We start from the raw sequence: 25967 nt of genomic DNA, 5'->3' as shown, positions 1-25967 counted from the left end.
CTGAGGAGAGGTGGGGGTCAGCACAAGCAAAGCCAGCAGGGCAACGCCCCCAGCATGCGGTGATGGGGGATGAGTGTGGCCTTCATGTCAAAGACACTTCAAAATATCATGATTTACTAATGTGATAAAAATGAGGAGACTCTTCAGGGCTTTGTTCACTTGCTGAACAGTTAGGTGTGGTGTGCTTGAGAGGACAGGCTGCGAGGGCCAGCCCAGGGCTACTACAAGACCTGGGGGTGTTGTCAGGATTCAGACTGCAGGAGACACAGAGAAAACACACGCAGTGAGAACACACAACAGACCCTACTGGTGCCCCCACGGCCACACCTAACTGTTCAGCAGGTGAACAGTCTCTTCCTTAGGTTTCTTTTAAAGACAGAACAAGGGCTTCCCTGGTGGCGCAGTGGTTGAGAATCCGCCTGCCAATGCAGGAGACACGGGTTCGTGCCCTGGTCCGGGAAGATCCCACATGCCGCGGAGCAACTAAGCCCGTGAGCCATGGCCGCTGAGCCTGCGCGTCCGGAGCCTGTGCTCCACAACGGGAGAGGCCACAACAGTGAGAGGCCCGCATACCGAAAAAAAAAAAAAAAGACAGAACAAAACCAAGCCTAGAGCTACCTCAACACGAATGTCATTTATCAGGAAGAGTTCTTTTCTAACCTCAAAACCTGAGGGACAGCAGATGAGAAACACACAACCCATAAACCACTAACAACTTGTCAAGAAAAATAAACACACATTTAATTTAACTAAAAAAAATAATAAAGTGCCCCAAACCCTCCCTCTCATTCTCTGAAAGGAAACTCCCACTGATGCCTAACCTGAGGTTCCCTGAGTCAGTCCAGTCCTGGGCCGCAAGGACACTGGGAGCACTGAGGCTTGGGCCGTTGCTCACTTCTTACTACCCCACAAGACTCATGAGCCTCAGAAGCCATGATCTGTTGGAAGATCCCATCTCAAGCGCCTGGTGCTCAAGTTGGAAATGCCATAGCCCTCTGATCTCAGCTTGCACGAACAGAGAGCTTGGCCCAGCTTCCACCTTCCACTGAACAGAGATGGCTGCGGGACAAACAGCTGGGAATGGTGATGCTGGCACATGTGCCTGTGAGGCTGGTGTCCCATCTACACACTTGTCCACACGCTCACATACACACAAATGTTCACCACACAGACACACATGCACATTCATTCGCCTGCACTCGCACACACAAGGAGACATTCCTGATCGAACAGTAAGTCCATGAGTTACAAACCTCTGAGTGTGAGATACGTGATGCCGTAACTGTCAAAGTCCCTTCTCAGGTGATTCTGAGTTTTAGCCAGATTTTGGGTAAAAGAGTATTATGAAATCCACTCAAGCTCTAATGCTGTAACTTAAATCACTGTAAAAACTCTAGTACACAATCCCTTGTAGCTGACCTGCCACACTTAACTTCAGAGTAATAAGAATGAGAGACTGGACTCTTCAATTATGCAGCAGCATTCAAGTGAAGATGAACATTTATGTTTCACTCTATTTTTGGCCATTATATGCTACAAAATTCCTGAAAGCACAAACTTTCCTTAAAACAAAACAAAAAGAAACCCCCCAAAACAAAACACACACAAAACTATAACTTAAAAGCAAAGATTTCAAAGGAAAGAACATTTTCTAAAATTGTATTTCAATCACTGACCCTCAAATAAACCTTTGAGAACCCACAGGACTAGTTACTATTCTATCATAACCTAGTCTATTAAGTGAATTAATTTGTCTACATTTCTCTGATGGCTGCAGAAATGCCTAATAAGCGAGGGCCTGCCTCTGCATACTGCATGCCTTCTTATAAATCAGTTCTTGTTCTCAATGCCCTCGTGCAGCTAAGCAGAGTCATTGTCTGTCTTCTGTGTGACAAGGACATCTTTCTCAGAATTGACACCAGTTCACAAAGTGGAGATTAACACCACCAGTTTCTCATTCTCTTCCTTTCACAAATACTAAGAGAGGTAGGCCTTTGTCAGAAAAGTATGCAGAATGAAGACAGACGAAAGGGAAAAAAGTATTTAATTAGTATTTGAAAAATATTTTCATAATTAAAAAATATTTAAATATTAATGACTTTGAGAATAAGAGAAAGAAAGCATGCACTGCAGCCCTTACAGCTGTGCTTAGTTAGCTGTGAACTCTCATAGATAAGACACTCTGTGCAGTATCCACTCCCTTGAATTACTTACTGTGCCTGTATGAAGCTAACCAGCTTTTCTCTAAATTAAAGTAAGATTAAAAGAAGGAATGGTGTTAACCAAAAACTCTACTGAGAACTAGTCACCCCTACGCCAACCTAACAAATATTCATCTATTACTGGGCATGTTACTGTGAAGATGTTACATTAAACAAACGATAGTAACAAAGCAATATTTTTTTAATTCTATAATTTAGATGGGTGCTGATGCATGATTTTCAAGTGTTACACAAAAAATATAGCTTTGAAAATTTAAAGAATAAATAAACCAATATATTCCCTACCACCAACACTAGTTTTCAATGCTTGCAAAAAAACAAAGCAAAATTTTCAAACTATGTTAACCATGTTGACGTAGTTACTCAATACCAATATACTACAGAACTTAAGGTACAAAGTTATATGAAGGAGAATTTTACGTAATTTGTTTTCATCCTCTCCCAAACGAATAGCTTCCGAAGGCAAGCTGGGGTTGGGGACAGTGGGAACCAACAGGACACTGGTGTGGCCTATGAAGCCTGGTATGCCGGGCATAGCCAAGGAGGCATGGGGCTTTCGGGAAGGAGGAGACAGAAATCATCCCAGCTCTTAGAGGACTGAACCTTGTCAGATTCTAGTGAGTACCAACTCCCAAGAGCTCAGAGCTGGGGCAGCTGATGCCTACCTGGGGCCACAGTGCTGGCAAGGCCCCACAGGAAGAGTCAGAGGCCACTGTCCAGGATAGAAGCCCTCACAATGGAAGGCTAAGTATAGGGCAAATTAAAGTAAGATCATGAATAAAGCAAGTAGGTACCTGAAAGAATTATGAGCAATGAAAAAACTTAACCTAGGGAAGCACATTTCAGGTTAATATATCAATAAATAAGACCTTTCTGAGAACGAGAGCTGTTCAACAATGACAAGGGCTGCTTTGACTGCTTGACAGTTGGTGTAGGAATACACCATGGTCAGGAGGTATCCTGGTGCTTACACAGCATCCCTGGTTATCCAAATCTCTTCTGCCCTTGCGTTTGGATAGCACGTGTGTGGACCTCAAAGGATACAGTATTATTCAAATCCATGTGATACCTGAGTCTTGAAGAGCAAGAGTCTGAATAGTGAGAAACTTATCCCAAATTTTATCCAAATCTATTAAATTCCTGAGTTCACTTAATCAGGTTTGAATCGTAGGCGTTAAATAGCAAAAGAAAAGAACTCTTAAATCTCATTCAGCCACCTACATGGTTTTATAAGTCTATGATAAATCAAGACAAAGCAGTTTCTGTCCATCTGTGAATTCTAAAAACCACAACCTAAAAGGAAAGTCTAAAGGCCTTTATTTGGAAGTCACTGATAAACTCAACTAGCAGTCCCGTCTGTCACTGAATACTGAGAAGCCACCAACAGACCTGATGACAAGCTGTGCCCATCTCAGGAAGACACTCCTTGCAGTCTTTTAAACCAGACAGCAACTGAAAGGAGATGTATTTTCAGTTCTTCTAAAATGACTCATTTTCAGGTTTTTTTTAAAAAAATGACCTTGCAAAAACACTTAAGACCAGACAACCTATAGCACTGCATACCACATCAACTGAAATAAGCTGACTAAAAACTGAATCAAAGGTCACAGGAACAGACTGAGAGAATCCACTGATCTACATAGGAATCAAGGAGAAAGAATAAGTGGACTTCCTATCTAACGTGATAGCATCTTAGCTTCTCTTTGGCAGCATCTATTCTGTCAGACCCCTGGGGGCTTGACATCAATGCCATTTGCATTAACTTTAAAAAGATAAAAATTCAAAAAGATGAACATGCACACATCTCAAAAACAGCAAGTACAGAATGACAGGTACAATGCAGCATTTAATTAAAAATCAAAACACTATGATTTATTATTCCACATATGAGGTAAGGAACTATAAAAACCATTAGAGGGGGACAGACATGACTTTTAGAAAAGCCTAATGTATTTCTTTAAAGACATTTGTTAAACCTGTTTAGTGGGTACCCTAATGCTCATGATACTATCCTTTGTATTTTTCAGTTACATTTAAAGCTTTCCATAATAAAAAAATTTAAGCAAAAACCTTGGAAAGAGTGGGTTTAGTAATCAAAACTATAAGAATAAATATTACATAACTTGCCAAATTTCAAAAACTTATTAGTAGAGTAGAGCAACAGTATAATATCATATACTTGGTGACAAACAATTTTTAAAGTGATCATTATAACAACAGAAAAACTGAAAATATCCTAGTGATGACCACAGAACATGGTTAAGTAGATTACAGCACATCCCCACTGTGGAACATTAGACAAGTTTTAAAAATACTAAGGCAGGGCTTCCTGGTGGCGCAGTGGTTGAGAATCCGCCTGCCAATGCAGGGGACACGGGTTCGTGCCCCGGTCAGGGAAGATCCCACGTGCCGCGGAGCGGCTGGGCCTGCGCGTCCGGAGCCTGTGCTCCGCAACGGGAGAGGCCACAACAGTGAGAGGCCCGCGTACCACCAAAAAAAAAAAAAAATACTAAGGCAAAAAAAAAAATACTAAGGCAAACCTTTGTGAAGTTACAGGGAAGCTCCAAAGGCACACTGATGAGTGGGAACAGGGCAAGTTGCCTTATAGTATGTACGGTCAGTCCCACTATGGGTCCTGCAGCCTGGCTACAGCCAGCACTTGCAGCAGGAGGCCTGTGCCACCCCTGCATAGTGAGCCTGGGCGCATGGACGATGGCAGGTGGACGAGGTCCTGAGGGCCAAGTCTGCTGGCGTAGGGTAGCAGTGACGCTGAGGAGTTCAACAGTTCGAGCCATAGGAGCAGCGCGGGCAGCGTTCTGATCTCTCTCACTTCTGCTCCCCGGGCACATGTGTACATGCCATCACCCTCTATTCTGGGCAGGTCATGCTATGGACTCCGCATGATCTCTGTGTCCCACAGTGGACCTGAATGAGTGACCTTGGGTCCTGGAGACCTAACACCCTCTTCTTATCAGCTGAGGAAGCCCAGCAGGTGCCACATCCTTCTTCACAGACTGTGTCTTCACGTTCAGGGGGGACATTTCCTGACCATCCCCTCTCATGCTGGGAGTGTGTGTTGTTGGGGAGGTAGAGATGTATTTTCAAAAAGACTGTCAACACAACGTAGAAGCCCAGCAACAATCAGTAGAACAGTTTAGTGAGCACTGTGCAGACTGTGTAGCCTCAGGAACCTGCCTTCTCAAGACACCAGAAAGTGATGCCTTCCAGTAAAGCCATGGCTCAGAATGAGGGCCAACTGACTGGTCCTTGCTTCTCCCTTACACTTGAAGATGCACCTTTCTGAGCCCTGGTCCCAAGAGCTGTGGTCCAGGAACACCAACTACGGAGTCTAATTGTTCCTGTTAAGACAGTAGGCATTTATGTTCTCTTGTAGATGGGTCACCAGAGGTTGGCACTGAAGCTTGCCATCTGGCATTTTCTGAATCAGGATCCTCTGACCCAGTCAGGTAGAACGTGGCCAGCCTTGGGGGCCTGTCAGGACACAGGCTGATGCAGGCCCCTGACCTGGGCAAGCCCATCCAGATGAAACACCCATGGGGCCTCTCTGCCAGCACCTAGGAAGTTTCTATAGCCATAGGTCCTTTCTTTGTGGTCACTATGTAGAATTTGTTCTTTGCTTTAGTAGTGACAGCTCCTATTTCAATATGGTTCTCTTTGCACAATTCTCTATTATTTGTTCATGCTGGCCTGCTGCCCTGAGGGCTCCCCTGGTCCCCACCAGACCCCTACTCCTCTGTGCTCTGAGGGACCAGGGGTCACTATTACCTCCAACCTTCCATCTCCCTTCATGGTGCCCTCTCAGCTTTCATCATCCACCTAAAAGTTTAAGCATGTTCAAATTTCCCTCCCATTTCAAGCCCCACCCTTTATAGAAGCAATTGGAGGTGGATTTGGAGGACTGGTGCTGGCCACCTATCCCACCCTCTTCCATATTTTACAGCACAGAAGAAGCTGCAAAGCTAAAAAACTATTTTTCCTAGGATCCCTTGCACCTCGTTGAGGATCACGCAGGCACCCACACCTGCATGGGGTCTGGGAGCTGTGAGTGCCACAGAAGCCTCCTCTTCACCTCTGCTGACAACTGTTCTTGCCATGACTCCTATTCTGGCTGCTGCACTGCTCTCCCTGTGCCCCCAGCTCCACCTCCTTTCCCTGATCTGAGGTACACCATCTCAAGACCTCCATACAGAGTGCCCTCCACAGAAAACCTCCCCAGGGCATCTGACCTACTTCTGCTGCTCCATTAGTACTCAGGATACATACACAATAAAGAAAAGCAAGGGGACCATTAATACAAAATTCAGGGTGCCGGAGTACAGGGGAACATGACCAGGAAGAGACAGGGATAGGGCTCTGATACTAGTAATATTCCACTGATGTTTGTTTTATTTACTGTACAAATATACTGTGTGTATGATAGTTTCAAAATAATTTACTGTACAAATATACTATGAGTATGATAGTTTCAAAATAATTTAAGTTTTTACAATGAAAAAAATCTTTCAATGACCTTTCGTGGTCCAAAGTGTAAGTCTAAAATCTAAGGCCATGTATGGCCCGGCAAGCATCACCTGACCATTCCTTCCCTTGCTTTCCTGTGCTCCAACCACATTCTTCTGTTTCTTCTACATCCCGTCCTCTCACCTCAGGACCTTTACACATTCTGTCTCCTCTGCACATATACTTCCTCTCTATTGTCATCTTGCTAAATTCCTACTCTACACTCAAACCTCACTTAAACATTAATTTAATTGAGCAGAACTAAACACTGGTTTAATCAAGTAGTGTTTTAACCGGGTTGGTCTTCCTTGACCTTCCTATTCACATTCCTGTATGATTCCTCGTCTCAATCATCTACAAGGGCAAGGATGACATCTGTCTTGTCTACCACCCTGTCCAACACTCAGCATAGTGCTTGGTAGGAAGTGAATACATCAAAGGCTCATTTACATTTTTCAAAAAATTAATAGACTATTTTTTGAGCAGTTCTGCTTTACAGAAATCATAAGCAGAAAGTAGACACCTTGCATTAGTGTGCTACATTTGTTGCAACTGATGATCCAATATTGACGCATTACTATTAACTAAAGTCTATAGTTTACAGTAGGATTCCCTCTTGGTGTTGTGTATTCTATAGGCTTGGACAAACTTACAAGGACATAAATCCAGCATTATAGTATCATAAGGAATATTTTCACTGCTCTAAAAATCCCATGCTTTGCCTATTTATTCCTCTCTCACCCTCAAACACTGGAATACCTGATCATCTTACTGTCTCCATAGTTTTGCCTTTTCCAGCATGTCATATAGTTGGAATCATATAGTATGTAGCATTTTCAGATTGGCTTCCTTAACTTAGTAATGTACATTAAAGGTTTCTCCATGGATTTTCATGGCTTAATAGCCAATTTCTTTTCAGCACTGAATAATATTCTGTTGTCTGGATGTAGCAGTTTATTTATTCATTCACCTGGTGAAGGATATCTTGGTTACTTCCATGTTTTGGCAATTATGACTAAAGCTACTATAAACATCCACGTGCAGGCTTCTGTGTGAACATAAGTATTCAACTCCTTTGGGTAAATACCAAGGAGCAGGATTACTGGATCTTGTGGTAAGAGTATGTTTGGTTTTGTAAGAAACTGCCAAACTGTCTTCAGAGTGGCTGTAACATTTTGTATTCCCACCAGCAAGAAATGAGAATTTCTGTGTTCCACATCCTCACCAGCATTTGGTGGTGACAGTGTTCCGGATCTTAAGCTATTCTAGTAGGTGTGCAGTGAGAGCTCATCTATTTTTCACTGAGGAAGGCCAAGAGGACACAGTGCATACTTCTTCAGACTTACGAGGCCTCTGTTTTATTTGCGCAGCTTTTCACAAATACACTAGGATTAGTTCACGCCTACAGAGTCCACGTTCACAGACCTGAGATGGGCCTCTAACATCTCTGTTATTTGTTATTTTTAAATTCTGCCAATGATTTTGGAGCACAGCTAAGGTTTAAGAACTACTTGTTCAACCAGGGAGCCAAATATTGCTGACAACTCAATTCTGACATATCTTACATTTAGACTGCAGATTCTCTGGAGATGGTGGACATTAAGTGCTATGATGGAAAGGAAAAAATTATAATCATATCTAGATCCCCAATTCCCAACACAGTGTTTCTGATACAGTAAATGCTTGAAAAATAATATTAATTTCACCTGTAACATTTTAAAAATCTATCTAGTAGATAACTCAGAAATATACATATATACAGATAGGTATTATATGTTAATATATCTATAATCTATAATGTTATATAATATAGATAATTTCTGGGAGTTCATAGTACAAAAACAGCATGGGCTAGAAAAAATTCTTTTGCCACCCTGAAAAAGACCACACACTATGCAGACCAGGCCTCCCAGCAATGGGACAGGGAGCATGTGCACTTCCTTTGTAAATTCCATACCATCCAATAACAGTATGGAGATCTGAGGTTTTTTCTCAATGCTGCAGAGAACCACAAACTCAGAAGGAAAAGCATGGAAGACACAGCAGTCACCCCCCAACGCCAGTCCACATGGGGTCTGGCCAGGAAGGTTTTTTTTTTGAAAATACAGAACCCTGAGGTCAATTAGGCTTCTGAAAACTGTTCTGCGGTAGAACCTAAAATTCCAGCCAGATTTAGAAACCTCTGGGTAGAGTCAACTCTCCCCATTTTTCTGTAAGATTTCTTCAAAACTCCACACATATTCCAGTTTCTAAAATGACTAATATAGACAGGGTCTAATGAACAAGAAAGTTATTTTCTAATATTGGTTCTTCAAAATTCTGAATGTGTTTTCCTGTAGAATAATATAATGAACTATGGTTGGAAAAGACCACTTATGACCTACCTATTACTTATAAGAATATTTTTGTGGAAAATATGTCTTAGGTTCTCACTTGGGATGCCAAGAAAGTATTTCCCCAACTCAGTGTTGCCTCTTCTACGCTCTTGATTTCCGTTTCAGTCATCACTCTCCATTTAGTGGGTCCCTAACAGCACATATAGACGAAATCAATGAGCACTATCTCCAGATACTTTTATTTCTTTATACTTACCAGAAAAAAAAAAAACAAAACAATAAAAGTGATTTTTACATTAATCTGTTTCTGCTGGCTCCAAATTATGTGTATCTAACTTGAAATAAACCTTCCTTCCCAATCTTGCCTCAATCTCTGTCAATTTCATCCCAATATTCCAGGTCATACACTGAACTCTACACTGCCCCAAACTTCCTGCCCTGTTGCAATTCTGTGACTGTGCTTTGTTAAGTCCCTTGCTGTACAATTCAGATTACTGCAACAGTCAGAAGCAACGGGAAATGCTTTATAGAAGGATTTGGTAGTTATCACCTACATTAACCTGCTTGAAAACATCACTCTAAATACCCCAAATTCTTTACCAATTACAAACACTGTTCTCCATAAACCACTGAGTGAAAGTGAATTCTAAGAGTATTGACTTCATTTATAAAATACTTACCTCATAGTGTCCTTAGATGATTTAATAAGAACATGAAAGCACTTTATAGAACAGTAAATATTTTTAGAAGTTCAAACTTAAACCTAATTTAAAACTCACCTTCCTCTTCAGAACATCTTCCAAACTGTTATCAGCTCACATAAATGCCAAATGTTAAGTCAAGTGTCTTTCTCTATCCTTTTCTCTCCCCACATTTTCCTTCTCTTTAAATGTCCTAGTCCCAAGTATACTATAATGAATGTTTAAAGTACAACTGTCATATGAGGACTAGGATGTCACTACAGACAATCTCAGGAACATGACTTCTTTCATTACATGAAATAAGCACAACTGAAACAACAGTTGGCAATATGATTTCTCATAGCTTTACTGCTCTGGAGCCTAAGAAAGGCAATCTCACTCAGGAAGGAGGTTGGTATTTACGGTTAGTGCTTTACAACCTCCCATGAGATATTCACTATCAAGCAGCCTTCAGGCAAACAGTTTATAATTGTTTTTTATTCCCCAATTTCAAATCTCTGAGTGAAATTTGATCTTTTGCCAAAAAAGGCATCAAAAGAGGAGACACAAATCCACTGCATTTATGAAGGCACTTATAGATCCAGAGGGTCTTCTATGTCCTTGGTGCTCTCTGCAAGAGGACACCTCAAAGACAGAGATTTCAGCGTAACCGGCATCTGCTAGCCTTGGTCCTCATGGCTGCCTGCTCTTCTCCTCCAGTCTCATAAGTTTTCTCTTGCTCTTCAACACTTTCAGGAATTACCACTGAGTCTGCCCAGGAAGTTCTGCTATACTTATTTGTATAACTATAGAAATCTCAATTCAAAAGAATAAACCAACAAGATTACTGGGTAAATATTTAAATCTCTTTGGTTATTGCATGGTCAGCATCCATCACAGAGGCTGAGTTACTTACCTAAGTAATGTGGTGGGTGAAATGCCATAGGCTTACTAGTCGCTGAATAATATCCAATTGCTCTCTTAAATCGAATAACTTTGTCATCTGTTCTAGACTGAAATAAATGCAGGAAAACCTTTGTAAATCAGTATGCCACTGGTCATGCGTATTATTTTTATAATTCAGCACATGTATAATAATCTGCAGCCTTTCAAGCTAAATGAGAGTTTAGAATGACATTAAAATCTTCAAGGAAAATCAACAGATTATCATTAAAGAAACAAATCGAACATTAATTCTCTTAGAGCAATGTACTTATCAGAGTCTGACATGGCAGTCAGGAGACCTGAGTTCTGGGATGCAGTCCTCCAACTTTTCCTTGGCCAGGTCTCTGGTGCTACCTAGAAAGGTTTTACTTTTCATCTCCAGCAAGTGGGGGGAGCAGTTTTAGTTCTTCAGAGAACAAACAGGAAGTCACACAAACTTCACCTCTTCTACTAACCCTGACCCCCCTCGCATCCTTACTTTCCAAAAAAGGAAGAAGAAATCCCTGATCATCACCTGAAGGGATGGACAAATCAGAGATCCACAATTCCATTGGACCCATTTGATTCGTCTGTCTTCTTAGTAGAAATCCCATTAAATTATGATGGCAAATCTAGGAGTAGCAGAGACCTTACCATTCATCTACCTCAATCCCTCCTCTGTGCAGGCTGGAGGGGAGGCTGGAGGAGCTAGGTGAGGTGCCAGCCCTCCTGGCTGGCAGGGGCCTGACAGCTGGGCAAGTACTCCTGGACACTGCTGGTGTGTGCCTCTCAAACCCCTTCCAAACCCAGCACACACCACAGCACAAAGCGCTACCCAGGAGCTTGTATTTCTACCTGAGAATGCTGGAAAACATCTTTAGCTATGGCATCCAAGTCCGAGGTATCCTGGATGTTGCGAACGTAGTCAGCCACAGCCTTGATCACCACATCACACGGTGGCAAGACCAGCTGGTGGGCCCGGACCTAAGAAGACAAGCACACATGTCAATACACTAATTCTAAACACAGGCCCAGAAACTCCAGGTGATGTTTCCCTTCTAAGGGCCTGATTATTATCAATTTGTGATTTCTTGGCCCCAAGACTTTGGTGGTCTGAGAGTCAAGTCCTGGATCTCCCTTTCAGTTGTTGAATTATAACTCAGCTCCTTCAACCTGGCTAGGTAAAAGAGCATCTGACAGCCTTCCATTACTTCTGGGATGTCAGAACCTGCAACCTGCTCATGTGAGCACAGCACAGAGAAACCCTGGGCCACAGATGCTTCCTTTCTTTCAACACCAGGCACCAGGAGGCTGTGCGGGATGAATGCAGCCCCAAGCACCTGAGACCACTGCAAAAAGCCAAGGTAAGCTCTGAATGGAAGGATAATGGTATCCCTGACTGCTGAGGGACATGTCTGGTGAAAGACACATGGAATAAAGTGTAGAAATATTTTCTATCCAAGAATAGTTGATACCAGGGAAAGGTAAGTAAGCAAATTTTTTTTTAAAAGGTTTGTTTTGGACTTTTTCATGAAAACTAAAAGAAAAAAGATACCTTAATTTAACAAAGTTAAGGTATGCCCATGTTCTTAGAAACAAAGATGAATCAGGTACTAACTCTGTTTATAAAAATTTTTTTTAAATTGAATGACAGTATGAAATGACATTTTATTTCCTATTTAGTCACAAAGATCATAAAGATAAAAAAGATGGCAAAAACATCTAAAGGCTTTGTGTTTCCAGAGCTGTGCACTCCTGCCCACACCTATGAATGTGGTACATTACACGGCAGGAGGGGGTAGGCTGGCTGGCTGCTAACCTCAGGCCAAGCTTGTTACCCTGGATTATTCAGATGGGCCCAATATCATCACAGGACCCCCTAATGTAGAAAGGAAGGCAGAGGAGCAGGTTTCATACATGAGGTAGAGCAGGACTCCATCGGCCATTGCCAGCTTTGATGATGGAGGAAGGGCCATGAGCCATGGAATGCAGCACCTACAGAAGCTGGAAAAGGCAGGAAACTCTCCCTGGAGCCTCCAGAAGAAACACTCTCCCTGGCCCTGCTGATACCTTGATTTTAGCTGAGTGAGACCTACTTTGATTGTGACCTCTAGAACTGTAAGATATTATTTGCTGTTTTAAGACACCAAACATAAATAAATAAAAAAGGGAAAAAGGAAAGAAAAAACAAAAAAAATAACAAATAGAATGGAAGAACTTCTGGAAAAATAGATATTTATACTATTAGGGTATCATCATGCAAATTTTCAGATGCACATGAGTATATTCAATTTCTCTTTAGAAAAGCAATGGTTTTTTTTTTTTTTGGCTGTGCCGCACAGCATGCGGGATCTTAGTTCCCCGACCAGGGATCAAACTCACGCCCCCTGCAGTGGAAGCGCAGAATCTTAACCACTGGACCACCAGGGAAGTCCCAAGCAATGGTTTTCTTTTGAAATAATGTTTTCTATGTTTGAAAATGTTAGCTGCTCTGTCTCCTAGGGAAGCGTTTATCTCCTTGTTCTGGTCAGTGTTTGGTGAAGGTAAATCCCATCACAACGAACTCCAGGGAAGTAGTAAAATGTCTGAGGCTGCAGACCACAAGCACATTCCTAGAAACCCAATTCCCCCTCTGCAGAATGAAAAACTACTGACACACACGCTCCATGATGAAGAGGTCCCTGGAACAGTGCATTCCAGACAGTCTGGGAGAAATGGAAGTTCTGTCCACTCCCTGCCTTTTGGGGTGTTTAATAGTCCCACAGCCAGGACAGGGTGGAGTGCCAGCTGGTGGCAGCCCCAGGAATGAGGAGTCAGGACAGAAACCCTGAGCTGTCCTACCATCGACATTTCCCCCTTGGTGAGCACATTCCACAGGGAAGGGGACAGCCTTGCCTGAGGAGAGTCTGCAATGGCCAGTGGGCTCCAGGCCCTTGGACAACCCCCTCTCTGGGCCTCGACCTTCTGTCTCTAACTACAGTTTGAGACTAGTTGCCCAAAGAATGCCCCCTGGCAGTCCAAAAGCCTAGGGTTACCTCATTATGTTGCATACAGTACTGGAAAGGCCATCCACTGTAGAAGGAGTTCATATATAGAACAAATGACAATTAACATGGTCAGAACAGAATTTACTGGGTACATAAATGTCCAAAATATGAAAAGGGCTTTCCTCCAGCAGTTGGGAGCTAATGTGGTAGTACAGGCAGCCTCTCCCAGTGTGTGCACCCTGACATCGGGACACCACAGACGACTGGGCAGCCGCATACTGTGCCATCCCACCTCAAGTGAAAATGACAGTCTGTCACTTTGGTTCCTATGGATATCCTCATCTTCACTACCCCCACTCCCCACAACACTAAGACTATAAAATCCTTGAAGTGAGCAGATCCTATAATTAGAGGGCCCCTAAATCCTTCTGAGAGGCTAATTACCACCACCCTGAAACTGTGTCCTTTATCATTTCCTATGGCCCAGACTCCTCCCTCACGCCCCACCACCCCTCATTCCCCCAGCGTCATTCCTAATCCAGCCTTCCAAATCCAACTCAGGGTGAGCACCCACATCTTCCTCTGAGACCGTTGGTGCTACTGCTCCCAAGCTATATCTTGGCTGCTCTTTAAATGCAAGTGAACATAAAAACAAGTTTCACATAATATCATTGCTGAAGCAGAAGAACCTGATCCACTTCACTGCCATTTGGAAAAGAGCAAAGTGAAAGGATTACAAAGCTTGGCAATTTTCAGGAAGAAAACTAGAAACCTGATTTGATCAACATTCACTTGTGGGTAAGGTATTATTCTAGAAAATAAGAATATGGAGCAGCTCGCCAGTGTCTTGACTTCAAGAGGCTCACATTCTTATTGGAGAAAAAATGCTGACCAGACTCCAACAGGGCCCTCAGAGGACACCCTGGAGGAATCATGGCCCAGCTGAGGAGGGAGAAAGGCTTCTGCATCCTCTGTGGTTCTCAAAGTGCAGGCCCTGAGATCCAACCCAGTGCCGTCTTGGAGCCCCCAGGCCAACGAAAAGAGTTGTGAGAGGGGGCTCTGGCAGTTTGTTGTAATAAGTCCTCCAACCACTAAATCACTGAACACATCCTGAGGACTAGTATTTTCTAAAAGAGTCAAGAGTAAGGAAAACATTTAAACACCACAACCGTATGGCTATGCCTTGAGATTCTTGAAAAGTTATGACGTGTATCAATATCTTGTATACATTTGCCTAAATATAGCTGTGAAAAGGATGCTAAAATGCAATTAATCACAAACAATGCTAAATGTGAGCTCTGCAGGTGGAAACTGTTATGCAGATATACCGAAGGATTTAATGGATTTGAATTTAAAGTATTTAAAGTATTAAGTGTCAACAAAGAAAAATTCCATCACTTTTTTTGTCTGTCTGTTTGTTTTTTAATCCATCACGTTTTATGAGCAAGGGTCACCAGTAGGCTCACAGGGAAAGGAGGGCAGGCCTGGGCTCCCTCCTGCAGAAGTGTCTGCATCCAGCTGGGGCTATACTGTCCTGTGATTGAGTTCTTCTAGACTATATGCCACACACTGCTCTCAGCATGCATCACTTCATTTAATCTTCAAAACAATGCTGTGAGGTGTACTCTTAAATGTACTCCCCATTTGACAGAGGAGTTCATTCAGGCACCCGTATGAGCCAACAAGGTGTGTAGCTGGGCCACCGCCTGACCTGCAGACTGCACACCTGGCCACCACACTCTGGTCTAGTCGTCTCTAAATTATGCCTCTTTTAGCATTAAATGTCCTTTTCTACGAAATGATGGTAGATGGCGAATTCCTTTTTCCTCTAACATTCTTATTTAGAATAATTAAAAGTTGGCAACACAACAGTAGCCCTCCCAACTTTTGTTTTCCCCAACAGATCCGTGAAACCCGAACCCCTGTTGTCGATGAAAGGAGCTACAAAAAGATTTTCAACAGCAGAGGTATGAAATCAGGCCTGAGTTCCAGACACATGGAGGATGGGCATGAAGGCAGAGGAACAAAGGAGGGAACATTAGCAGCTCCTGCGTAAACCTAAGTAACGATAACACAGGTGGTCAAGAAGGATAGGATGAGCAAGTTGGGAAAGGTCAGATGTAGAGAGTCAGATGCAGAGAGGAGAAGAATCAAAGATAATTCTCAATTTCTAACCTGATGACTGCAGGGACAGTGGTATCACTAGCAAGAAACAAAATACAGGATGATAAACCTATTTAGAGAAGTTGATGACATTTCTAAGTTAGAAACATCAAATTTGGTGCACAGGTGCAGTGCCCAAGTGGAGAAGACTTGGTGGACAGTGGGATACACCCTGTGGCTCAGGGAAGGGGTCTCTTGGGAGAAGTACACTGGAGAGTGTCATCAACATAGTAGTTGAAACCTTAAGGGCAGATGAGATGTGCCAGAAAGAAAGTGTGAGGATCACAGCAAGGTAGAGAGATGGATCCTAGAAATGCACATGCAACCAGAGGAAGCCAGCTCACACGAGAGACAAGGAAAGGATGTGGAAATAAGGAATAGAGAACAAAGTTGGGATCTGAGAATCAAGGCAGGAATTTCCCAGAGGGGTGAGGAGAGCAGGATGACTGACAGTGTCAAGTGCTCCAGAGAGGCTGAAAAGCATTTGACAAAGCATTTGTCAAATCCACAGCCTTGGACAAAGACCCAACTGTGTCCACCAGAAACTGGTGGGGAGGGGCGCAGGGGGCAGTGAGGGTGGATTAAGCTGTTGGGGACATTATGGAAGGCTGCCTTCGGGAGATTCGAGGATGAAAAAGAGAGTTAGGAGAATATGGGAGACTAGACCACATTTACAAACTGAGGGTCAACGACCAAAAGAGGGAGGCGTCTACACAGGAGCAAGGAGTTGATTGGATGAAGCAACACAGGGCTCCCTGGATGTGTTCAGTGACAACAGCTCAAGAATGTCAGGATAGTCTAGTCTCAGGAACTAAAATGGGCCTGGATGAAGAAGAATGAAAACAGGAGAACGGGAAGCTGAGGACTCTCACTATCCTCAGATAAAGGACCTCTCTGTAAGAGAAAGTGTGAAACTGAAGAGAGGTCTGAAGAGATGATGAACGTTTAAGATAAATATTAAGGAGAATAAAAGGATTAACTGCTGACACTGATAGTATGGTTGAAGCTGGAGACCATAATTTTAAAAATCAGTTTTACTAAGATATTTTACTTAAAGTAAAATTCATCAATTTTAAGCACATAATTCACTGAGCTCTGATAAATGCATACATTAGTGTAGCCACCGCCGTAATTATGAAGTATAACGTTTCTATCACCTCAAATAGTTCCCTGTGCCCCTTCCCATCATAGCCCTAGGCAACCACTAACCTGCTTTCTATCACCATACTTTTGCCTTTTCCAGGGTTTTACATAAAAGCAACGGTATATATTTCTTTGGTGCTTGACTTTTCACTTTAGATAATGCTTTTAGGATTCATACATATTATAAGAAAGTAGTTGGTTCCTTTCACTGCTATCAGCATGTCATTGTATGACTGTCTCACAATTTATTCATCCATTCACCAGCTGACTATTGCTTGGTGTGTTTGAGACTACAATGGATAAAGCTGCCAGGACACTCAGGTTCAATTATTTTTGTGAACATAAGATTTCATTTCTCGTGAGTAAATGTCTAGCAGCAGGATTGCTGGGTTATATGGTAGGTATATGTTTAACTTTGTAAGAAACTACCAGACTGTTTTCAAAGTGACCATTCTGGATTCTGCTTCCTAACAGCCACAACACAGAGCTATAGGTGCTGATAAGCACTGACACTTGGCATCATCTGTCTCCTTCATTTGGCCCATTCCAGTGGTCAGGTAGTGCAGCTCATGATGGCTTTAATTTGCAATCCCTAATTCCACCGAGCATCTCTTTGTGTGCTTACTGAATATTCTGTAAAACGTCTGTTCAAAATTTCACCCATCTTTTTTTGTTGTTGGGTTGTGTATCTTCTTATTGTGTTGTTCTTTACATATTCTGGATACAAGTCCTTTACCAGAGATAATATTCTGCAAGTAGCTCCTCTGTTGTTGCTTGCTTTTCATTTTCTTAGCTAAGAAATCTTTGACTAACTCAAGGTCATAAAAATCCTCTCATATTTTCTTCTAGAATAATTTTTATATTCTTTTAATTTTTGCATACGGATATCCAGCTATTGTAAAAACTAACCCTTCCCCATTCAGGTACTTAGGGACTTCTGGTGAAAATAATTAAATATATATATAGGTCTATTTCTGGACTCTGTTCTGCTCCACTGATCTGTCCAACTACCCTTATGTCAGTACCACACTGAGTTGATTACTATAGCTTTAAAGTGAGTCTAATACTAAGTCCTTTCACTCTGTTCTTCCTTTTCAACATCTCTGATGCTATTCTAGGTCCTTTGCAATTCCACATGAATTTTAAAATCAGTTTTTCAATTTCTACTTAAAAAAAAGCTTGCTTGGATTTTGATTGGGATGCAGTAAATCTATATAACAACAGAGTCTTTTGATCCATAAACACGTACATTTCTTCATGTATTTAGATCCTTCTTTAACTTAGACCATAAGTTTGCAGTGGCATCCATTAGCTGTGTGGTTCTCAAATCTTCTCTAGATATACCTATCTAGGATGGAGGGGTCTGCTGGGCAGGTGAGATGGAAGAAGGAGCAAGAGAAGGGTGATGTTGGTACAACCAGTTCAAGACGACCCACCAAGAGGTCCAGGCCAGCTAGGGAAGAAACAGTGAACAAATAAAGGGGCAGAAGGCCCCAGTGTGGGCAAAAGAGCGAAGTGTCAGCTTAAGAGAATACTAAAGATAGAAGCAGTGGAGATAAAAGGAAGAAGGGATATTAAAATGTACAATAGGAAATGGAGCTCTTCTGGGAGAAGACCCAGGGTATGACTCTGGGCCTAGAAGGATACAGTATAGTAGACACTATTTTACTGGAGACAATATGCAGCCAGTTGTCTCTGGCTAATCTCCAGTACGCCGACCTTGCCTGAGTCTCAGAAGAGTTATCAAAGGACACCATGATGAAAGTAAAATGAAAACCCACAGAATGGGAGAAAGTGTTTGCAAATTATGTATCTGATAAGAGACTTGTATACAGAATATATTTTTTAAAAAACTCTTACAACTCATTAATAAAAAATTTTTAAATGGACAAAAGATATGAATAGACATTTATCCAAAAAAGGTACACAAATGGCCAGTGAGCACAGGAAAAGGTGCTCAACATCATTAGTCATCAGAGAAACACAAATCAAAACCACATCACACCCACTGCAACAGCTAAAAATAAAACAACAGACAATAACAAGTGTTGGTGAGGTTGTGGAAAAGTCAGAAACCTCACACATAGCTGCTAAGAGTATAAACAGTATAGCTACTGTGGAAAACAGTCTGGTAGTTCCTCAAAATGTTAGGCATAGAATTACCATATGACCAGCAATTCCAGTCCTAGGTATACACCTGAGAGAAATGAAAACATGTCTACACAAACACTTGTACTTGAATATTCACAGCAGCATTACAAAGCCAAAATGTGGCTGAGCAACCTGAATGTCCACTGACTGATGAATGGATTAAACATGGTAGGTATACCCACATAACAGACTATTATTTGGCCATAAAAAGCAAAAATGAAGTGCTGATACATGCTACAGTGTGGATGAACCTTGAAAAAACATTATGCTCAATGAAAAAAGCCAGACACAAGAGGTCATATAATTCCACTTACATGAAATGTCCAGAAGAGGCAAATCCATAGAGGTAAAAGTAGATCAGTGGTTGCCAGAGGGTGGAGGAGGGGGAGAAATGGGGAGTGACTCTTAACAGATAAGATACTGGGTTTCTTTTTGAGGTGATGAAAATATTTTAAAATTAGACAGTGATGATGGTTGCACAAACTCCGTGAAAGCTAAAAACCACTGAATTCTATACTTTAAAGGAGTAGATTTTATGATATGTCACTATATCTCAATAAAACTGTTATAAAAAGAAAATTTAAAAAACATTCTAACCAAGAATGGCAATTTGGAAGTAAACTGCCAGCAAACCCCAATTCTGTCGCATGTCCTTCTGGACCCAGATTGGGCTAGTCTCAAGAAAAGTGACATCTCCGGTTGAGCCCCCTAGGAGTGCTCAGAGCAGAGACCACCGGCAAGGTGAGGGGTGTATGTGTGCGCACCCAAGACACAGGGTCAGGAAACTGCCCAAAGAGCCACATTTCCAAAAGAAGTGATCTCTTCCAGTCAGTGATGGAGAAGGCCTACTTATGAACAAGGCAGAGATTCTGGACCCACAGGGAAGGAAACATGCTTGAAAGTGTCTGAATACATTTTTAAAACTGAGAATATGCCACTTATTTAACATAAAACTAGAAGATTCCAGGTCATGAGAAGAAACAGAGAAAGCAAAAAAATACCCTAGTAAGCTTCTTTTTGTTTCATTGACCCTATCACTCACCACCCCAGGAATCAGAAGTCGGGCACTATTAACACTCTATCTTTCAGACTGCATTTGGACCACGAATCTCCCCTCCTCTGGCTAGGTCATGCATTTCAGCTCACTCGGAAGAATTCTGCCCGCAGGCCCAGGGCAGGCCCAGTCCCTCAAGAGGAAGGAGCTAAACTGAAAGCAATCCTGGAACACAAACCCTTCCCATGACTCTGTCCCTCCTTCCCAGCAAAGTGACCTGTGATCCACCCACAATCTGTAAAACAGAGACAGAAAAGCTATTCTTGAGTCCCAGTGATTTCAGCAGATTCCTCAGAATGCCAAGCTTTCCATCTTCACTTTATTTATTTTAATATTTATTTATGTATTTATTTTTGATGTGGACCATTTTTAAAGTCTTTATTGAATTTCTTACAATATTGCTTCTGTTTTATGTTTTGGTTTTTTGGCCCTGAGGCATGCGGGATCTTAGCTCCCCCACCAGGGATTGAACCCATAATCCCTGCATTGGAAGGCAAAGTCTCAACCACTGGACCGCCAGGGAAGTCCCCCATCTTCACTTTAAAACCAACTGGGGACAGGGAAGGAAGCTCTGATGGGAAGACATAAACAAGCAAAAATCTTTTGAGTTCAGTCTTTTATTTTCCATTTAAGGATTCCATATATAAATTTTAAATGAGCAAAGAATAAGACTTCTTACTAAAAGCAAGTTTCCACGACCTAAAAGCTGAAAGCCCAGTACTGTGAATCTGTGCACTGAAATTCCAGACTGTTAAGAATGTGCAGCTCACTGAATGCATGATGATGATGATATTATAATAATATTAGTAGGATGTACATTTAAAAACAGTTCTGGAGTACCAAATATCAATCTGTTTGAAGTGGTTCTCTTCCAGCAGTGTAATTATAAATAGCTCTCACTTCTACAATGCATAATGGTTGAATTTTTCAACCTTCCAGGCCCCTAACGTTATTTTCTCTAGAGCCCGAAAAGTCTTTAGATTTTAGGAAGTACTTCTTAGCTCTTATGACACTACAGGATGACTTTTTGAGAAAGGAATATATTGAGTTAACTTCAATTAACACTAACATGCAAGCGGGAATTTCTTCTTTGGAAGGTCTTAAGTGCCCAAACTGCCACCTCTTGCAATGCCTTAAGTCAGCAGTCCCCAACCTTTTTGGCACCAGGGACCGGTTTCCTGGAAGACAATTTTTCCACAGACGGGGAGGGGGATGGTTTCAGGAAGATTCAAGTGCATTACTATTATTGTGCACTTTATTTCTGTTATTATTACATTTATATAATGAAATAATTATACAACTCACCATAATGCAGAATCAGTGAGAGCCCTGAGCTTGTTTTCCTGCAAATAAGGAGAACACAACCTAGATCCCTAGCATGCGCAGTTCACAGTAGGGTTTGCGCTCCTATGAGAATCTAATGCCGCAGCTGACCTGATATGAGGAGCTGAGGAGGTAATGTGAGTGATGGGGAGTGGCTGTAAATACAGTTGAAGCTTCACTCACTCACCCAGCACTCATCTCCTGCTGTGTGGACCAGTTCCTAACAGGCCACAGACTGGTCCATGGCCCGGGGATTGGGGACCCCTGCCTTAAAAGGTGGAACTCAGAATAATTGAAGCCCATCTTTCTATTCATGCACAATTTATACTCAACTTTCTTTCAAAAAGGATCCCAGAAAGTCTGATCATCAATCTCACTCTAGTAAGGTTGCACAGTACGTTACATATACCATAAAACTCAAAATGCCTGAAATCATGCTGCTCTTCTCTCTGGCAGCTGGCTCCAGTGTGAAACCCAGGCAGGGGCCACGTACGGTGGATATGAAGATCACTGGTTGGCTGGACACTGATCACAGCAGGGGCAGCTGCTACCCACTTCCCCTTCAGGGAAGCCAAGAGAGAGGAGATCCTTTGAGTCCAGGCGTCATCCTAAGGGTCCACTGAGAGCCTTGCTGTGGGCCCTGACCTTGGGAATGCTGGGGTTGCATGGACTGCATGGTGAGACACAGATGGCTCTTCTGTCTACCTCCACGTTCCCAGGGACCCTAACATGCTACTCACCCAGAACCAGACTCCCTCCTCCCCGGGGTCAACTGCCAAATCCTGTCCCTAAAGACACTGATAAAAAGGATTACTCAGTGACTTCTGGTGGCATGTAAAAAATATAAAGTTAGAGATAACTTTTGGTAAAACTCTAGGTAAATTTAAAACAAAATGTTCCTAATCTGACCTGACAGACTGCCCTGGTATATAGCTGCCTCAGGGAAAAAGTGCTGGTAAAGGAAGGTGACGTGGGACTTCCCTGGTGGTGCAGTGGTTAAGAATCTGCCTGCGAATGCAGGGCACATGGGTTCGATGCCTGGTCCGGGAAAATCCCACATGCCGCAGAGCAACTAAGCCCATGCACCACAGCTACTGAGCCTGTGAGCCACAACTACTGAAGCTCACGTGCCTAGAGTCCGTACTCCACAAGAAGAGAAGCCACTGCAATGAGAAGCCCACGCACTGCAATGGAAGAGTAGCCCCCACTCACCGCAACTAGAGAAAGCCCGTGCGCAGCAACGAAGACCCGACACAGCCAAAAATAAATAAAATTTTTTTTAAAAAAGGAAGGTGACTAAAAATAAGTGAACCTGAAGGTAGGGTTATATCAATAAATACTAAAGACTATTTAAATCAGAAAGAGAGATGTACAAGAGCTAGGACTTAGAGCTTTGAGAAGAGGCAGAAGCAAGCAAGGGAGCTTTCAAAGACGTATCTCAATTTAATTGGACACACAGAGGGAGAAGGAGTTTAAGAGAAACCATCACCTGCCTGGCCCGGGGCTGATGGGCAGAGCTAGGCCTGGGGGGACTGGCGGGGGGGAGGCAGTGTGCCAGGGGAGGGGCACATTGCCTGCTTGCCACAGTTGGGGTGGTGGTATAGAGAGACCAAAATAGAACCTGAATAGCTATACAGGAGAACAACACTTGTGGGAGGTCTGGTGAAAGAAAAGGCAAGCATAAAACTTGCAAAGTAGCCTGTCCAACATGAAGGAAATGGTGAAAGGACTCCGGGGCCAGAAGTACTTGGAGGGGTCATGAATGACTGATGGGGATAAAAACTTGAAATACATGAAACTGAATATAAAGTTTAGGAACACAAAAACCATTAAAATGAATACAATGGTTGAAATGTTGACAGGGATAAGATTATGGTATTACATGTTAAGGGGTGATTTGAATTTATTAGATAATAAGTTCATATAACCCCAACCCTCTGTGAACAATAAACCAGTAGATATGACTTTGGTGAAACACTGGCAAAATAAAGGATGATAAAAGGAATGCCTGAACTTGGGGATGCAAAATCAGATATCCTTAAAAGCTGTGTATACAACATACTGTGTTAAAAAGGAACAAATAGGGCCCTGGTCCGGGAGGATCCCACGTGTCGCGGAGCGGCTGGGCCCGTGAGCCATGGCCGCTGAGCCTGCGCGTCCGGAGCCTGTGCTCCGCAACGGGAGAGGCCACGACAGTGAGAGGCCCGCGTACCGCAAAAAAAAAAAAAAAAAAAGGAACAAATAAAAATCATAAGAAAGTTTCATTAACAACAACTAACCAAATTTTCAAAAGATGTAGTTAGTTTTATTACTGTGAAAAAGAAGAGACTAAAAAAGCAGATGGGATACAGATAATTCTATACAGTAGTAATGTTCATGAGAAAAAACCCACATTCAATATCCCACAGTCTTTGTTAAAATGATTAAAATGATACTACACACAGAAAACTATGTATAAAAGGTCAAAACATAAAAGTTATGCAATTTTTGAACTAAAAGCTGGATATGCTTTGCTTTTCAGAATGCGACTTTAAAAATCCTACAACTTATCAAGTCACTGAAAAATTATTTTGGACTGCTTCACAATGCCATAAAAACACCCAGCTAATATTTAAAATACACATGATGATAATGCAAAATAAATCTGATTTGCTTTAAAATAAAAACCAACAAACAATCCTATAAACAACTTTCAGAGAACAACAGAAAAATGTGAACATGGACTTAATATTAAATGACATTAGGGAATTATTGCTAATTTAGTTAATGTGATAATATTAATACAATTAAGAGATTATCCTTATTTTTAGGTGGTGGTGATATAAATCACAGTTTTCACAGGTGAAGTGTTATGATATCTGCAACTTACTTCCAAATAGTTGAGTTAAAAAACAAACACACAGATACAAATATACTTTAGAAGAAACTGTTAACAACTGTTTAACCAAGATGGTGTATATATGGATAGACATTTTCTATTTCAACTTGTTACATCCTTAATATTTTTCTTAACAAACTATTGGGAAAAATACATGATAATGATGTTTGTAACCTATCAATAGTTTGAGTTGGTTTTCCAGTAATTCTTCAAACAGCTCCTCACTTCGAACCTCTGACAAGGCAAGCTCAATTTAGATATATGTATATGGTCTGGAATCCTGGGAGTCTCTCACCCGTGCTACTCAAAACTCTACAAACCTTCTAAAAACATTCCTTCATTTTTGTCTCAACTTATAAAAGCATACTGCTTAATGAACCTAATGAGCACAATACTTCTGAGTCCACCTGATTTTGGACTATATTTTTCCCATTCTGCAATTCAATAATGGTATCACCAGGAGCTTGGAATCAAGATTACAAATTGTAGCACTCTGTAAATGAAAACACACATGAAGAACACTCTGGCCAATAGCAAATAGAAAGCTGTTCCCCTTCAAGGACAAAAAAGCAAAAGAAAACAAGTAATTTCTAACAAGAGGAGAAAAACTGACTTTTGAACAGAAGTTGAAAAGCCCCATACAAAGAACTGTTAGGATAAAAAGGAAAACATCAGGACCCATCAATAAGAAATGGAAAAGAAAGGGGATTCTAGGCAGCAAGAAACAAGATGAAAGAGGCAGGAAAGGAATGCCACTTGACTTGCAAGTATCACAAAAGCTCACTATAAGCTAAAACACAAAAACTCCAATTTGGAGGGCAATTCTGACAACAGGAAAAAGTGCATTCAGAAAACATTCCATGCAACCTCCCTATGACTATGAGGAACTGAGGCCCAGGCTGCCAGCCAGTGTAGGTCCTGACTTCCCAGCTCCCCACCTAACAAGTGGCAGCTATGATCACAACACTAAATAGCAGAGAACACCAGAGCTACTCTACCCAGCAAAGGGAATACGGAAAATCATAGGAAGCCACTCACAAGTACAACTCCAAGTTCCCTAGTGGCTCATACCAATTTCACTACTATGTTCACATCAAACCGTAAACCTTCCCACTCTAGAAAATCAAAGTTAAGTGAGTTTTCTTGGATGTTCATTACTTTAACAAACAGGACGGGGAGAAAAATGAGAAAATAAATATTAACAAAATAGTACAAATGGACCACTTCTCTAATGAACTTGGGTCTCCTCCATCATTTAAACAGCATTAAAATTATAAACAGATTTTTACAATATTGAAAAATTAGTAAGAAAATTATGAAATTTATCAAACTATGCTAAGATGTTGATCTGAGTAACAGAAGATGACATTATCTATTGAAAAGAATTAGTATTTGTAGGTAAGAAAATTAATACATAAAAACTGTAGCTAAAAAATTTCCACCTATCTAGGTATATGGCATGAAGAATTCCTCTAAGGGAATTTTTAAGGACATTTATATATTTCCCTAAAATATAAGTGCTGGGAACAAGATAAGGCAGGTTGTTTGTTTTTTAAGGCAACACAGATTCTGAAGTTAGGGGGAA

The 25967-nt window shown here is 41.7% G+C and overlaps 1 protein-coding gene across 3 annotated transcripts in view; it reads right to left on the bottom strand.

Moving 5' to 3' along the window:
• The window catches only part of FAM120A (family with sequence similarity 120 member A), a 104570-nt gene that overhangs the window by 54393 nt on the left and 24210 nt on the right, over positions 1-25967 (bottom strand). For all 3 annotated transcript variants that reach the window (XR_010841915.1, XM_059072922.2, XM_067041162.1), the window contains exons 4-5: positions 11539-11667; positions 10676-10772 (exon numbers count right to left, since the gene is read on the bottom strand). Coding sequence is in view for 2 of the 3 variants with exons in the window: in XM_059072922.2 (XP_058928905.1) it covers positions 10676-10772; positions 11539-11667 (226 nt within the window). In the remaining variant the exon portion in view is untranslated. The remainder of the gene's footprint in view (positions 1-10675; positions 10773-11538; positions 11668-25967) is intronic.

This window comes from Kogia breviceps, chromosome 8 (genome assembly GCF_026419965.1).
Source record: "Kogia breviceps isolate mKogBre1 chromosome 8, mKogBre1 haplotype 1, whole genome shotgun sequence".
NCBI lineage: Eukaryota > Metazoa > Chordata > Mammalia > Artiodactyla > Physeteridae > Kogia > Kogia breviceps.
Note: the sequence above shows the minus strand (reverse complement) of the source record. Positions and strands in the feature narration are given on the sequence as shown.